Source organism: Sus scrofa, chromosome 1, assembly GCF_054392235.1.
Source record: "Sus scrofa isolate SSC_HxYL_T2T_F1_AM1 chromosome 1, Sscrofa_HxYL_maternal_Yorkshire_Landrace_v2.0, whole genome shotgun sequence".
Taxonomy (NCBI): Eukaryota; Metazoa; Chordata; class Mammalia; order Artiodactyla; family Suidae; genus Sus; species Sus scrofa.
In genome coordinates this window covers 176,410,806-176,428,825 of record NC_139383.1, presented here as the reverse complement: position 1 = coordinate 176,428,825, position 18,020 = coordinate 176,410,806, and the positions used below count along the sequence as shown (strand labels likewise).

The window sequence follows — 18,020 nt, the reverse complement described above, 5'->3', positions numbered from 1 at the left end:
GCAGCTCAGATTAATCCTTGGCTCAGAAACTTCCATGTGCCTTGGTACAGCCATAAAATATAAGTACATAATATGTATTTTATAAATATATAAAATAAACCACTGATTGATAGTGGATTAAAGTTTTGGGGACTTCTATCTTTAAAATAGAGTAAAAGTTTTAGTAATTAGAATTTCTAAGAAATGGTTCAATTTAACATAAGCCTCAATTTAACATAAGCCTCCAAAGCCTTTTGGATCCCTTTTGGATGAAGCCTTCTGGATGAAATCTTTTAAAAATATAGTTGAAAATATTTCTTGCTTCACATTAAAATGTCTTTTAAACCTTGTTATCTGCCCCTAAAATGTCCTTAAACATGCAATTAACTTCATTTTTTGGGTCTCAGTATCCTTGTCGGTCAATGAGGGACTTGGGTCAGGTGACTTTTCAAGTCTCCTACAAGTGCCATGGCTGAACAGGCCCATACGTTGTTACTGGTTTTGTGTCTGTTTGTTTTAATGACTTAGGATCTTAGAAAAGCCTTCCTATCTTTGTCCTAATTACCATTTTCTTATCACTTACACTTCGGATTATAGAAGGATAAAGTGAGACTATGTGTACATGCAGTCTTGGGTTTCTTTCCTTTTCTTTTTTGGCTACAATCATGGCATGCAGAAGTTCCTGAGCCAGGGATTGAACTTGAGCCACAGCAGTGACCCAAGCTACAGCAGTGACACTGACATTGCCAGATCCTTAATCACTGGGCCACCAGGGACCTTCATGATTTATTTTCTTTTCAATATATGAGCAGTCTAGTTGGTTGTAATTGTCATCTGGGGGTGTTCTTCTATATTTTATCATGCAAGTAAGATACGTAATACAAAAAGTCAAATGCTTCTCTTACAATTAGTGAACAAGTCATTTTTGGAAAGTAGCTTTCATGAACTGATTCATTTATTTAGCACTGTGTGACAGACTGGCTATAGAGAATAAGCAGAATAAACCCTGCTCCTATAAAAATCTTCATCTAGATTTGAAGAGACACAAATAATCTGGACACTATGAGAGGTATAGCAGTTAAGAGTTTAGTCTCTGGAAGCTGATTACCTAGGTTTGACTCCTTACTCTGCTACTTATTAGCTGTATAAACTTGAGTAAGTCACTTAACTTCTCTATCCCTTGGTGCCTTCATCTGCAAAAGGACAATAATATTACCCACCTTATAGGGTTATTGTGAGGATTTAAAGAGTTAATATATGTAAAGGTTTAAAAGAGTGACTGGCACATGGTTCTAAATAAGTGTTGGCTATTATCATGTTGTTATTATCCCTGTACAGCAACAGGTATGAATATAAAGCGAGAGAAATGGATGTAAACTGAGGGTATGACATCAGTTGACCTCTAATTATATATGACCACAGTCTATTACTTGTCCTCTACCCTGAACCTCCCTGCCCCTATCCATGTCACATTACCCTCTATTTCTGAGTCTTTGCTCATCCTTATACAGTGAGTGATCTCTTTTATACGTGTCCTTTTCACATACTGTTTATACAAATGGGTACCTTACATGCCTTCCTTCTAAAGGTATGCTTGGCACAACTTAAGTCTTTATTATGTCATACATGACATGGCTACATATAATGCCAGGTTACCTATTTTGCCCACATCCTAGGTGGATTATAGAATCGCACCACCATACCTGGCTAACTGCATAGAAGGCACTCAGGAAATATGGGTTGATTAATTGAAGGTACTCAGTTTCAGAAACAGCTTTCACTGGCATAGGGAAGAGGTTGGCAAACTTTCTCTGTAAAGGGCCAGAGAGTAAATATTTTTCACTTTGTGGGCCATATGGTCTCTGCTACAATTGTCACAATTACTCCACTCTGCCACCGTAGCACTAAAGTATGCATAGAAAATACATAAACAAAGGGACATGATCATGCGCCAAAAAGACTTCCCTTGTTTTAAATTTAATTTTTACTTTGAAATACCTAATTAACAAGAAGTTGAAAAATATACACAGGGGTTTTTTGTACATCCTTCACCCAGTTTGCCCAGTGGCAGTACCATATAATACAATACCACAGTACCTCAGGCAGGGGTTACTGGTGTAACAGAACAATAAATGTTATTTCCACCTTCCCCACTCCCGACCTCTCATCTCACATTGGTTGGGTTAAAATACAAGGCCGAGGAGAGCCTGCTGAATTGAGCAAAACTCCCTATCAGGCTATTATACTCTTTGCTTCCTAGGTGTCTTAGGCTTTTTACAGCTTGAACCACAATGCTGATGACTAGAATTTACTCACCCAAGAAGCAAAGCAATTTTACCTTTGCAAATCTGAGCTAACATTTCATAATTTTAATCCTTACATTTTTAATTAAGAGATGGACGCATCACATTCATCCATAAACAAAAAGGAAAAAAGTAATTTCTTTAATGTACACCTGGGAAAGACAACTGTAATCTGGATTTGTACATCCAAACATATTGCAATTTAATTATTAGAGCAATTTAAAGCTACTAAGGATATGATAGGAAATGGAAAAGTTGTTTCATTAATAGTTTTTTTTTTTGTTTGAAATCACGGTGTTCCCTGTTTTTTCAAAGGCTGAAATCATGACATTTGGTATGGTTTTGTTAATTATAAAGGTGGCTCACTAATCTCAGTTAACCTGACCCAAAGGGGGATTAAGTTTTATAAAGTTTTATAAAAATAGATATAATGTTTTATAAAAATAGATATAGTGTTTCCAGAGGTAAATTTTTCTCTTACCTAGAAGAATGAGAAAAAAAATGGATTTTCTTCTTAAAAAAATGCAAGGCAAAAATTAGCAGTTCTGGTATCTCAATTTAAAAAAATGTTTTGTATTGTTCTGAGAATAAGATCCAGGATTCCATCCACACTTGGTTGAACTTCATATAAAGATTACTGAAAGTGAAATGGATGGCCGGAATACATCTTTAGATCTCTCATTAAAAAAATTAAAGATGTTAAAACAAAACTTTGCCCCCAAAATACTAAATAAGTTTCCTGCTTGTTCCCTTCCACTCCCCTACTCTTGAAGTGATTGTGGAAGCCAATAAATAAAAGCAATTTTAGGGACACAAATAACTTTCCTTACTTACAAGGCAGGAAAAAAGAAAAACTTCAAAGTCAAGGCTATATTGGTCTCTGAAATGGTTCTATGCTTCTATTTTTCACTCCTGGTAAATGTATTACAGAAGGACTAAGTAAGTTATCTTATAATAGGCGTGAAGCCAAGTAAACAGAATGTAGACATAAAAGTTTGATGGAGAACTGTCTGCTAAACCCTTAACATTCAGAGATCCATGAGTAATAATTTAATTTTAATTAATAATTTAATCTTGATCTGATGTCAAAACATGCTTATATTCCTGGAAAAAAACAGTTGATCTTATTGATTGACATTCTGGTATATTTTAGGGTTAATTAAATAACCAATGTGGCAAAGTAGCCAATATGCTATAAGATGCAATTTTTCTGTAGAATTAAACTTCAAAATTCAGCAATTTCATTTTCAAACCAACCAGTTAAGTCAACAAAGTCAGAGAAGTTGGTAGCTCCTGTATAAACCTTAGCATCTTTTAGGAAGACTTAAAAGTCAGATCATGACAAGATTGACTTCGTAATTTATCATCTGTTAGGATAAAGCTCTGGAATTAATTCAAGAATCATACATTACAAAGTACATAAAGATAAAGATGCTGGCTTTAAATGTTATTTTTGCATAAGTTTACTTACCGCCATATAAGCATTTGTTCCAACATACGTCTTGGCTATAGAATTCACTAGCTATGAGACAAAACAGTCTGTTAGAACAATATAAAGATAATGTGGAAATAAAATGGGCAATTATTCCTCATTTAACCTACAATCATCATTTCTATAAATCAACTAAAAATTATGTAAAAGGGAAGAAATTTATCTACAAAGGCATTAAAAATGATTAAATCTCTCTTTTCTTTTGAATGTGATTTCCAATTTAAACAAGCACAGCATTACAGTTTATAGCAGATAACCTTAAACAATTCACTTAAGCAGGATGCTTATCGCTTTAGTACCCCAAACCCGCCTGATATAAAAAGTCAATTTCAAGTAGAATTTGAACACACTCATTTTTTAGTCAGATGGCTCAAGCTGTGAATGAAGCCCCATGCATTACTAGAATGAAACGAACACTAAATACGCTGGAGGGATAACAGACTCTGACAACTCATAATACAACGATGACCTTCGCTTTGGTCTTCGTGTTTGGCTGAGAGTAAAGGTGGCTGCAATTCAAATCAACATCACAGCACGCTCATGGGTCACTATCACCGGGGTTCTCAGGGGAGGCCCAAAATGGAAATTAATTAAAATTTGTGCTGCACATTGTAATGGCCCTCCACCATTGTTGCTCCCAATATTAATTTTTATTGTGGGCCAGTTGGGCTCCCCAGGCACAGCTCCCACTCTGCCCTCCCTTTTGTCTGGCCAAAACGCTTTCCTATCAAAGCTGCATATCAATGAAGTTTGCTATTCGTAAGTAGTAATTACAATATCAGCAGTTTTTACTGTCATTAAACAATGAACAATCATATTCTGATGAAGGAAACTCGCTTGGAGATTAAAAATGAATAACACAATCCCAGCCGACGAAAAGATGCAGAGTTCTGTTTGTCTGGCAGCTAGGTGATTTTTCAATCCAGCAAGTAGAATGAAAATAGAAAGTGGATGTTACAGACAGTAGAGAGGGAGGAAAAAGAGACCTACCTGAGTGCTAACTCCAAAGTCACACAGCTTGACCTGTCCCCTTGTGTTTACTAGCATATTGGAGGGCTTCACATCTAAAATGGGACCAGAGAAGTCCATGTAACTCATTCCATGTCTACAGTGCTTGTTCAAAAAAAAAAAAAAAAACCACATACACACATCATACCATATTGCAAAAATGACATCAATCATCTGTTCAACCCGGAATTCTAATCACAAATTTAATGCAAAGCATTTTATTTGGAGGCAAAATGTAAGGTCCTAACTCCATTTCTAATGATTTCTGGTTTCTGTAGAAGCAAGGGTTTATTTATTTCATGTGAAAGTTAAATAAAATCTTGGCTTCCAACAACTGTAAACACACCCATCATTCTATTCCAACTTTCAGGAAACACAGATAAGAAAATGTAATCTTCATGCAAAGAATCTGTACAGAAAGGCTTAGCTGTACTCTCAGTGTGAAACTGCTCCTCCCACCTAAGAATCAGTAGGGCCAAAGGGAAGCCAGCAAGGAAAAGATCATTTCTATATTTGCTGGTAACAGGTTTATCTGGTTGAAACAATGAGAACATGAGTGCGGTACTGCTATTTCCTGGTTTTATGTATAAATGTTACTTCAGATAATCCTCAGAAATTGATCTAAGAGATGTGTGTGCATGTGTGCACTTATCAGTCTTTGTTTCATTTATCTTTCTTTTCCTTTATATCATTTTGACTCTTATTAGAGTTACCCAAAGAATTGACATGGGTTTTGCCAAGGCAGTCAGTTGCTAAATAATGACACAAAGGGTTTCTGTGAAGCACTGTCAGTGACAACAATGAACCTATTCAGGAATTCAAGAAGCTCACAAAAACCATGCAAGCAGGATAAGAGCATAGCACTTTTGGTGGTATGGAATAGCACCTGCTTCAACATTTCATTTTCAGTGGTAAAGTGGTCTGGTACAGACCACTTGTTATATTTAATATAACATAAAACCTTAATTGCTCCCAAACTGAAAAAGAGACATAATTTTTTATGTAACATCTAAAAACCCCTGTGAGTTAATCTCACTCCAACCATCCACCCTGCAAAGGTTACCCTAAAAAAGTTTCTTGCCAAGAGTAGCTATGTAACTCAAACTTCAAACTCAGTAACCAGTGATTACTGAACCTACTGATCATGTGACAGGAAATGTGCCAGGCACTTTCTCATACATGTGTTAATTTGGTGTTGCCTAACACTAGAACGTAAACTCCATGAAGCAGGGACTTTGTCTCTTTTACTGACTATCCTAGCCCCTGAAGGGTGCCAGGCCTACAGTTAGGTGCTTAATAAGTATTTGTTGGCTAGACGAGAATAAATTATTGGAAACCATGAACACACGGTATTATTTTGTTAATGACTCTGTTTCAGTGATCAGGAGTTAGCTGCAGGCCTTGTCTCTGCAGCATGCCCATTCAGATAAGATACACTATATACTTCCTTTAGGAGGGCTTTCTTTTTGGGTCCAAGTCAGTATGCCTAGGCAGGTGTAAGCTCTTTTTACGAACTGTCTCTTTGCCTCCAGTTCTCCTCAATTTCAATATAAATTTAATCTGCCATCATATTAAATATACCACTTCCACTCTATCATTCTGCTCCTTGAAAAAGAGGTAAAACATTCCCTGACCTCCAGCCCCAACCCTTAAGAATAAGGTTTTGCTTTCAAATATGCCCTGGTAGTCTGCAGAAAATACACATCATAGACAGCCATGGTGGACATTCAATAAATTCTGAACTGAAAGAAATGTTAGACTCTACAAAGCTTGGTCTTATTTTCCAAAGCTAATTCTCACTACAGGCCCTCGACTTTGAATGTTTTTCTTCTGGACAATCTGCTTTTCTATAAACTGACACCCTTAAACCACTCTTAAGCCACCACATCAGATGGAGACAGTTAAGGAACAAATATTCTGAGCCCCAGGAAGAAGGAGCTGCCTGGAAATAATAAAGTACAGTAACATTAGCAAATCCTTAGCTTTAATCAGACACACACTTGACTTAAGTAGATGAATAAGGAACAAAAAAACCCCAAAATTTCTAGATTATATTCTAAAAGGCAAGGTGTAAACAAGAACTTTACGGCATCTTCAGTTCTCCAACATCTTTTTTTACTTATGTGCAAGCCTACTTCATCACTTCTGCCTAGTTTTCAGGAATGCTTTATGTATGAGAGTAGACAGACAGTCATAATCAAAATAACCCTTGTATTCCAACTAGACTGTTTTAGTCACAAGAAGAAAGAAACAAATCCAAAACACCTCATTATTAAGCTTTTGTTCATGCAGTCTGTGTCCCTGACTCTAAAACTCCTGGGTTTAGAAATCCTTCCTCAATAATTTGTTTACCGAATCCTGTCCATCCTCCAGCTCAAGTACCCCCACCTCCCTGTTACCGTGTTCACTCAGGCCACCAAAGCCACTACTTCCTTTGAACTGCTAAAATATTTACTGTCTGTACCATTTTTTAAATTAGTAATTACTTACCATATTTACTGTTATAGATATCACCAAGGAATAAGTTCACAAGGTAGGAATATGCTTTACATAGTTTTGTATGTATTCTGTTTGACGATAGTATCTTGCTTACTGGTTGACGGCTTTCTATACAAATATACTAAATTTGCTAATATAAGTGTTCCCCTCCCAGCAACATCATTTGAACCTAACAGATCCCTTTAAGACGAATCAATGGCTTCAGGCTAGGAGACAGAAGAGTTGGATTTTAGTCTTTTGGGCCCTGCCACAAATTTGGCATGTGACTTTTTAGTTTTCACCTCTGTAGGGAGACAATAAGACAATCTATCTTAACTGAGGATTAGATGAGATAATGAATGTAAAATAGCTTTTAAACAGTCACATGTTCTACAAGTACAAGGTATTATTATTATCCACTGGCAATCAACCAGGCTACAAAAAGTGTTGTATTTCATGACATTTAGTCAGTAAGTTCTGCTGCTAATGCAGTAAATTTAGGCTGTGTTTCGGTAAAATACTAGTTGAAAGAAAATAATTTCCAAAGCCTACTAAGTAGAACAATCCAACCAATTTGATGTTTATGAGGAGTCATTTCTGCCAGACTATATGCACTCATTCCTTGGCAAGGCCACTGAACTGGTCTCCCTATTTTTATACTTGCTCTACTATAGTCTTTGTTGAACACAGTAGCTAAAGTGATCCTTTTAAAACCTAAATCAGACTATGTCACTTTCCTGCCTAAAACCTTCAAGGGTTTTCCAACTCAATGCAAGATACAGAACTCAGGAAGGCTTCAAGGCCTCCTCTGAGCTGGCCCCTACCCTATTCACTCTGCTTCATCTCACTGGCCTCTCAGCCATACATGCTTTGTAGTTCCATGTCCCTGGCACACACTTCTCCCATATATATGTGTTACCTGCTGCTTTACTTTTTTATAAATTTCAGTTCAAATGTTACCCTTTTAAGAGAAACCTTCCTCAACCACCTACTATGAACAGCAATATCTTCCCATGCAGACATTCCCTTTCCCTGTTCTCTGTTTCAACGTTCTTCTTAGCACTTAGCACACACTACATCTGTATGTGTAAAGCTGTGCACACTCAGCTCTCCTCTCTTGAAGGAAAGCTCCATGAATGCAGAGACTTGATCTGTTTTGTTCATTACTCTATTTAGAACGGTGCCTGGTATGGATAAGGAACAATGTCTGTTGAACAAGTGGTCAATGAATAATTCCACAAGCAGATGGGCAAACATGCTCACCTGGAAAAGCATAAATTTGGCCTGAGGAGGAACTGTATCTTTTCCACTTAATGGCATATACTTCAGAGTACATTTCACTATTAATTAACCCATTTGTAAGCGGTATTTTTCATTTTGAGAAGAACCTATGGACCTTCAAGAATACTCAATCAACAAATATTTACTGGTACCTTAGTATGTGCCAGATATGACAGTAGGTGCCATGGAGAGAAGGATGAGTAAGACCTGGAGAATGCAGGCCAAGGAACTGCTGGTATATATTTTGAGCAATAATTGTGCACATGAGATTTCAGGATAATAACATTCTTATGTATATTCTAAACAGGATTTTCTTCCTGAACAATTGCTATGCTTCCTATTATAAAAACAACGAGTTATGTAGCTAGACAGCTCCCAAGCCTGGCTGTGCATTAAAAATAAACAACTGGAGTTCCTGTTATGGTGCAGCGGAAAGGAATCTGACTAGGAACCATGAGGTTGCAGGTTCAATCCCTGGCCTCGCTCAGTGGGTTAAGGATCCGGCGTTGCCGTGAGCTGTGGTGTAGGTCACAGATGTGGCTCAAATACATCATTGCTGTGGCTCCAGCGTAGGCCGGCAGCTGTAGCTCTGATTAGACCCCTAACCTGGGAACCTCCATGTGCTGTGGGTGCGGCCCTAAAAAGACAAAAAATAAAAAAATAAAAAAACAAAAATAAACAACCTTTTTGGGTTCCATCTCAGATCTACTGAATCAGAAACTAATCTAACATGTCCTAGTCTTCAGGCCAGCATTTAGAAAAGACCAACATAACCTGTTGTATTTCCCTCTGATTTAACTGCTGGCAACTTCAGAATATCTGAAGAGAAATTTCATCTATTGTTCAATTTTATTTTTTGAAATCAACATTACTGTAATTTTAAATATACAGTTTAATAAGTTTGGCAAATATCCATGTAATTACACCACAGTTAAGATAGGAAACATTCATGTCACTCCCCAAAGTTCCCTGTGCCTCTTTACAGCCAACTCCACCCTGACCTCTGGCAACCACTGATTGGTTTCCGTTATTTTTAGATTATTCTTGCCTTTCCTACATATATTATAAACCCCACAATATACTGTTATAATTTTTGGTTTAAAGAGTCTGATGATTAGTGTTTGGATGGTATCTCTCTGTCATTAATATTTCAAGCAGGGATCTTGCAGATAGTACACAGTTGGGTCTTACTTTTTAAACCAACCTGATAATTTGTGCTTTTCATCGAAGTATTGAGACTATTCACATTTAATATAGTTAATGATATGGCTGACTTCAACTCTACTGTCTTATTATCAATCCCATCTGTTGTTTGTTCTTTTTTTCTTCTTTCATTGCCCTTTTTCTCAATTAGCTGGACTCTTTAGCATTCCACTGATTTCTACTGTTGGCTTCTAAGCCAGAAGGTGGCAAACTTTCTGTAATGAATCATAATTCAGGGGTTAAGAATCACATGTTTTTTGTTCTAACTACTCAGTTTTGCCATTATAGTGCAGAAGCAATCATAGGCAATATGTAAGTGAATGGGCATGGCTGTTTTCCATTAGTATATGTTTACAAAAACAGGTAGTGACCCAAATTTGGCATGTGGGCTAAAGTCTGCCAGCCAATTTAAAGGTTTTCTTTTGTTTTTTAAATGACTATTTCAGTTTTAAATGGACAATATGTTTCTTAATCTCTCACAGTATACTTTCAAATAATATTAGGGTATTCAATTTATAATGTAAGAACCTCAGAACAGTTTCCATTTTCTTCCCTCCCATCTTTTGTGCTACTGTTACACACCACCATTCTTCTATGTATGTCATAAACTCCACAATATAGTAACTTTACTTTTGCTTTAAATAATTTAAAAAATTTAGATGCTGCTTTTTAAAAACTTTTAAAGAAAAAAGTCTCATATATCTACATGTATACCACTTTTGGTGCTATTTATTCCTTTGTGTTGATCTAACCATTTATCTGGTATCATTTTCCTTCTGCCTAAATAACTTCCTCTAACATTTCTTACAATGCTACTCTATTGGAAATAAATTTTCTCTGCACTGTTTGCCTTGAAAAGTCTCTATTTAGCTGTTATTTGGAAAAATATATTTACCATAGAATTCAGGATTCATAGGGCTTTCTTTTATTCAACATTTTAATGTCTTTTCACTGTCTTCTGGCTTACATGGCTTCTGACAAGAAGTCCACTGTCATTCCTATTTTCATGTCTCTCTATTTAATGTATTATATTTACTCTGAATATTTTAAAGATTTTAAAAATCACTAGCTTTCAAATGTTTTATTTTGATATACTTTTGGTATGATTTTGTGTTTATCCTGGTTAAAGTTTGTTGGGCTTCTTATATCTCTGGGTTTATGGGTTTCAACAAATTAGGAAAGTTTGAGGGCATTATTTCTTCAAATTATTTTATGTTCCCTTTCTTCCAACTTTCATTCTGAGACTCCAATTATACATACATCTTAGACTTCTGATATTGTCACAAAGGTCACTTAGGCTGTGCTATTTTTTTTAGTCTCTTTTTTCTTTGCAGTAATTTTAGATAATTTCTCTATCTCTAACATCAAGATCACAAAATGTTTCTTTTGCAGTGTCTAATCTATTGTTAATTCCCTCAAGTGAAATTCTTATTTTATTTTTCGTATCTAGAAGTTCCACTTGGTTCTTTTTTTATGTCTTCCACCTCTCACCTCATAATGCTCATGCTTTCCTTGAAATCCTTGAGAGTAATTGTAATAACTAAAGTCCTTGTCTGCTAAGTCAGGGAGTGGAGAGATTCCTTTCTATTGACTGATTGTTCTCCTGGTTATGGTCTTTCATCTATTAGCAAAAGAAAATTCCTTTTTTCGCATAATAATTTTGTTAAATCCCAGATACTCTCAATCTTATGCTGTTGAATGAATTTGTCATAATCCTTTAAAGAGTGTTAACCTTCATACTGGCAGGTAGTTAACTTACGAGCAGTTACTCTTGCAGATAACCAGATCATTTTGAGTCTTATTTTGGAATTTTTCTATATTGAAGGCCCAAATCAACCCTTACTCTGGAACTAGTTTAGCCCTAGTATTAAAGCATGAACATTCTAAAGTTTCTCCTGAAAGCTTCAAACTATTCAAAAAAGTCTCTACTCTGACTGGTTAGAATTTTTTTTTTTCTCTTTTAGCTGCACCCACAACATGTGGAAGTTCCCAAGCCAGGGACTGAAACTATGACATAGCAGCAATCTGAGCCACAGCAGTGACAATACTGTATCCTTAACCTGCTAAGCCACTGGGAAACTACTGGCTGGTTTGAATTTTTAAAATTCAACCTCATGTAAGCTTTGGAACTTGTTTACCTTATAGATTCCCAGGAATTTTCATTTCCAGACTAAGGAAGGGGATGGGAGGGGAAGGTGTTACTTTTTCTGAGAAACGCCTATTGACCATTCTACTCTTCATAGTTAAATAAACCACCATAATAGAAGTTATTTTAGTATGTCAAAATGTCTGAAAGAGTTTTTCTGGAGCCATCATTTAGTTTGCATCTCTATAAGCTTAATTCTCCCATATGCCAAAGAGTCCAAAATGATGTTAGACGTCATCCAGTCCTGGAGTTCCCATTGAGGCTCAGTGGAAACGAATCCGACTAGTATCCGTGAGATGCAGGTTTGATCCCTGGCCTCACTCGGTGGGTTAAGGATCCGGTGTTGCCACTAGCTGTGGTGCTGGCTGCAGAAGTGGCTCGGATCCTACACCTCTGTGGCTAGCAGCTGCAGCTCCAATTCGACCCCTAGCCTGGGAAGCTCCGTATGTCTCAGGTACAGCCCGGAAAGCAAAAACAAAAACAAAAACAAAAACACCTTATTTTTTGTCTTTTGTTCATTGTTTTAACCTTATATTGTAAACTGCCTCAAATTCTTTTTCAAAATTAATAGGATATAAATAGTATTAAGACTTTATTTGGTTAGGCTAAATCTGAATTCATATGACAATCTGAAGCAAATGGAATCTTTTAAAATGTTGGAATGAGCACAGCTCCTCTGATTTAAGTTTTACTTTATCTAAATAAAACATTCTACCTTATATCTGAGGTATCAACAATCCCAGTATATAGTCACTGAACTTACATCATTTCCATGTTTTCGTTTAAAACATGCCAATTCTATAATTCTCCAGAATAGCTCCAGGAATACTAAAACAATTTGTAGTTGTAATGTGGCTTATTTTCAACTTCTTTCCAAGTAATAAACAACACAACAGATTAGGCAAGAAAGATTACTTTTAAGGAGAGAGTTCTACCTATGCTTATTTTAAAGCAATCTCAACTGATGGAAAAGACACAGCAACTCAGAGCATACAGCTTTTCATTAAACTCACTTAAAAATATCGTAGCCTTTCTTCTGTAAGCAAAGCACAGAAAAGACAAGTCATTAAGGTGACTGATTATAAATGGCAACCGTCAGGGCAGATGTAAGTCATTTTGGTTTAATCAGGCCATTAATTATTAGGGTTTATCAATTAGTTTTATTGAAGGCAAGGGAGCTTAAATGAATAGTAGGGCATTGATTTTAACTGAGACATTTTCTAAGAGAAAATACAAATGAAGTGTACAGAATCTGAAATTACATACTGGTCCTTTTCATACCACTAAAAAGAAATAAGCTTCATCTAGTATAAACCATAAGCCTTTAGTGAAAAACCAAATTAACTCTAGTACTTATGCATTACATATAAAATAACATGTTTTAGTGTTCCCTAATTTGAGGTTTGGTTTTAATTTGTTTTGGCCAGGAGGTCACTATCATGTGGGAGAAAGTGAAATGAAGGTACAATAAAAAGTGACTAATTTTGTTTTTTTTTGGGGGGGGGTTGTTTACTTTTTTGACCACACCTGTAGCATATGGATGTTCCCAGGCCAGGGACTGAATCCAAGCTGCATCTGCGATGCCACATCTACAGCAATGCCAGATCCTTAACCCATGGTGCCAGGCTGGGGATCAAATCAGCAACACCACAGAGACAAGCTTGATCACTAACCCACTGTGCCAAAGCAGGAATGCCATGACTTATTTTTAATATCACATATTTCCTATCTTCTTTCATTTAAAAAAATTAGTCATTTTACACAGATTTTTATAGAAATCAGTATGGATTTCTGTTGGCCAGATCCTTTCAGAAAAAGTAGAGATGACATGGATAGAGTGGGTAAGAGACAGTGTCTGAGTATATGATGCATAAGACCAAGCATGATATCTGATCTTCCTACACTGACAAGGTTGTTATGAAAATTAAGTGAGACTATGTGCTCAGCAGTGCCTGTCAAAGAGCTGGATGGAGCTCAATGAATTGTTGAATAACTAAATAGGAGAAGCACTTTGTAAACTTGAATGCACTATATATACTAGAAGCTACTGCATTGTAGAACTGGTAATGCCAATGATTCTTAGCCTAAAAAGTCAGGATGTGGATCACCTAATAGACTAGACCAGGCCCAAACGCTAAATAAAGTTCACTTTCATTATGTAAGCTCTACCTGAAGGCAGACTTCTTACAGAAAATCAAGTACAGTTTACAGAAGCTTTAACAATTATCCAAATCACGTATATCTCCTGTTGCAATATTTTCCCACTCCTTCAAGTGAGATTTCACAGTAAGCTGGGCTTTTTAATGAAGGTATAAAAAATATTTGACCTGCAGCAGTGACAGCCCATGTAGATAACAGGTGGTTATGATACAGTTCTGTTTCATAATCTGAAGTGCTTAGAAAATTATTAGAAAAATATTAGGGAGTGGGAAAAATAGAAAAACTTCCAAATAGGATATGAGTGTCATACAGAAGACAGTGGTAGATGGTTTTCTACAGGAGTCTGTAAATAAAAGTCAGCCTGAGAGTTCCCATTGTGGTGCAGTAGAAATAAATCTGACTAGTATCTACGAGGATGCAGATTTGATCCCTGGCCTCGCTCAGTGGGTCGGGGATTGAGCGCTGCCATGAGCTGTGGTGTGCACTGCAGATGCAGCTCGGATCCTGCATTGCTGTGGCTGTGGTGCAGGGTGGCAGCTATAGCTCCAATTCAACCCCTATCCTGGGAACTTCCACATGCTGCAAGTGCAGCCCCAAAAAAGCAAATAAAAGAAAATAAATAATAAATAAATAAAAATCAGCCTTAAAATTTCTTTAAAAATTAGGAGTTCCCCTTATGGCTCAGCAGAAATGAACCTGACTAGTATCCATGAGGGCATAGGTTTGATCCCTGGCCTCACTCAGTGGGTGACAGATCCAGCATTGCCATAGGCTGTGGCATAGGTTACAGTTGTGGCTTGGATCCCATGTTGCTGTGGCTGTGGCCAGCAGCTACAGCTCCGATTTGACCCCTAGCCTGGGAACTTCAATGTGCCATGGGTGTGGTCCTAAAAAGCAAAAAAAAAAGGAAAAAAAAGTTTCTTTAAAAATTAAATGTAAACCTACCATATAATCTTTGGTCACTTTCTTATTTAATCTTTAACAAGCATGAAACATCAGTTAATTACACAGATAATATACTACGTATCAATGGTAAACAGTTATTTCTCCTCCAAATTGATATGTGCTAGCTGACCTGATCCACTGTAATTACATACATTTAAAAAAAGATACTTATCACCCTCAGGTATCTGTTCAGGAGAAGTGAAAACATAGTACCAAATAAACACAAATATGAAGAACACCATTATTCATAAGTGACCCAAACTAGATATAATCCAATGTCCTCCTACTGGTAAATGGATAAACAAAATGTGATATATCCATTCAACGGAATACTATTCAGGGAGTTCCCATCATGGCTCAGCAGTAAGGAACCTGACTAGTATCCATGAGATGCAGGATCTCAGGCCTTGCTCAGTAGGTTAAGGATCTGGTATTGCTGTGAACTACAGTGTAGGTCACAGACGTGGACTGGATTTGGCATTGCTGTGGCTGTGGCGTAGGCTGGAAGCTGCAGCTCCGATTGGACCCCTAGCCTGGTAACTTCCATATGCCTCGGGGGGCCCCTAAAAAAGCAAAAAGAAAAAAAAAAGGAATACTATTCAGCAACAAAAGGGAAAGGAAAAACTATAATAAGGGACAAAGAAGCATTACATATCGATAAAAAGATCAATCCAACAAGAAGACAATATTTATAAATATAAATAAATAAATAAATAAATAAATAAAGCTAATGTTAACAGACCTAAAAAAGGAGAAATAGACAGCAATACAGTAATAGCACGGACTTTAAATGACATGTTAGACCAGATGGACTTAACAAATATATATAGAACAGAACAATCAAAAACAATGAGGAGTTCCCATCATGGCTCAGCGGTTAACGAATCTGACTGAAGCCATAAGATTGTGTGTTTGATCCCTGGCCTTGCTCAGGGGGTTGGGGATCCGGCATTGCCATGGGCTGTGGTGTGGGTCAAGGACATGGCTTGGATCCCTCGTTGTTGTGGCTCTGGAGTGGGCCGGCAGCTACGGCTCCAATTGGACCCCTAGCCTGGGAACCTCAATGTGCCACAGGTAAGGCCCTGGAAAGGACAAAAAAAAAAAAAAAAAAAAAAGGAATATGCATTCTTCTCAAGCGCACTTGAATATTCTGCAGGAAAGATCACATGTTAGGCCATAAACCAAGTGTTAACAAATTTAAGAAGATTAAAACCATATCAGGTTGTCTTTTCCAACCACAGTGGTAGGAAAACAGATATCAATTACAAGAAGAAAACTGGAAAATTAGTGAAGACTAAATAATATGCTACTGGGTCAATAAAGAAATCAAAAGAAGAATAAAAAACTACCTTGAGACCAATGAAAATGGAAATACAACATACTAAAAATTATGGGATATAGAAAAGCAGCTCTAATGGGGAAGGATTGATAGTGATAAATAAGCAACCTAACTTTAGACTTCAAAGAACAAGAAAAAGAAGAACAAAGCCCAAAGTTATAAGGAAGGAAACAGCAAAGGTCAAAGCAGAAATAAATGAAATAGAAACTAAAAAGACAAAAGACAAAAAAAAATCAATGAAAGCAAAACATGGTTCTTTGAAAGACAAACAAAAAGAACAAATCTTGGAGCTCCCTGGTAGCCTAGAAGTTAAGGATTTGGCATTGTCGCTGCTATAGCTCAGGTTCAATCCATGGCCTGGGAAGTACCATATGCTGCAGGAATGGCCCTCCCACCAAAGACAAACCTTTAGCTAGACTAAGAACAAAAGAGATAGGGCTGGAGTTCCCGTCGTGGTGCAGTGGTTAACGAATCCGACTAGGAACCATGAGGTTGCGGGTTCGGTCCCTGCCCTTGCTCAGTGGGTTAACAATCCGGCGTTGCCGTGAGCTGTGGCGTAGGTTGCAGACGCGGCTCGGAGCCCGCGTTGCTGTGGCTGTGGTGTAGGCCGGTGGCTACAGCTCCGATTCAACCCCTAGCCTGGGAACCTCCATATGCCGCGGGAGCGGCCCAAGAAATAGCAACAACAACAACAACAAAAGACAAAAAGACAAAAAAAAAAAAAAAAGAGATATGGGCTCATAAAATCAGAAAAGGAAGAAAAGTTACACCTGAAACCACAGAAATAAAAAGGATAAGAGACTACTATGAACAATTATAAACCAACAAACTGGGCAACCTAGAAAAAAATGGATAAACTCTTACAAATATATAAACTTCCTAGACTGAATCATGAAGAAACAGAAAATCTAAACTGTTGTGTTTCTATACACTAATAATGAACTACAAAAAGAGAAATGAAGAAAATGATTCCTTTTACAATTGTATCATAAACATTAAAATATCTAGGGAACAAATTTAACCAAGGAGGTGAAAGACGTGTACACTGAAAAATGTAAAACAATGATGAAAAAAACTGAAGAAGGTATAAATAAATGGAAAGATAGTCTCTGCTCATGGGTTGGAAGAATCAATACTATTAAAATGTCTACCATAAAGCAGTCTATGGATTGATATAATCCCTATTTTTCCAAAGAAACAGAGTAAACAATTCTAAAATTTGTATGGACCCACAAAAGGCCCCAAAAAGTCAAAACAATCTTAGAAAGAAGAACAAGGCTGGAGATATCATGCTCTCTGATTTCAAACTACATGACAGAGTTATAGTAATCAGGATCAATGAACAGAATAGAGAGTCCAGAAATAAACTCAGGCTTATATAGTCAATTATTTGATGATGATGAAGTCAAAAATATACAATGGGGAAAGGACAATCTCTTAAATAAATGGTGCTAATAAAACAGCTACATTTTTAAAAATGAAACTAGACCATTATCTCATATCATATATAAAAATTCACTCAAAATGGATTAAAGACTTGCCTATAGGACTTGAAACCATAAAACTCCTAGAAGAAAACACAGCAGGTAAACTCCTTCACATCAGTTTTGGCAATGATTTTTTTGGATTTGATATCAAAAGCAAAGGCAACAAAAGCAAAAATAAACAAGTGGGACTATGTCAAAA

The 18,020-nt window shown here is 36.8% G+C and overlaps 1 protein-coding gene across 19 annotated transcripts in view; it reads right to left on the bottom strand.

Annotated features, from left to right (window-relative positions):
• MAP2K5 (mitogen-activated protein kinase kinase 5) overlaps nucleotides 1–18,020 on the bottom strand; it is a 275,073-nt gene that overhangs the window by 114,902 nt on the left and 142,151 nt on the right. For 11 of the 19 annotated variants that reach the window (XR_014817174.1, XR_014817176.1, XR_014817175.1 and 8 more), the window contains exons 14-15: nucleotides 4,765–4,838; nucleotides 3,754–3,804 (exon numbers count right to left, since the gene is read on the bottom strand). Coding sequence is in view for 16 of the 19 variants with exons in the window: in XM_021100460.2 (XP_020956119.1) it covers nucleotides 3,754–3,804; nucleotides 4,765–4,838 (125 nt within the window). In the remaining 3 variants the exon portion in view is untranslated. Of the gene's footprint in view, nucleotides 1–1,682; nucleotides 1,791–3,753; nucleotides 3,805–4,764; nucleotides 4,839–18,020 lie in introns of all 19 variants that reach the window. The other 8 variants (XM_084978867.1, XM_021100443.2, XM_084978876.1 and 5 more) reach the window with 1 other exon arrangement.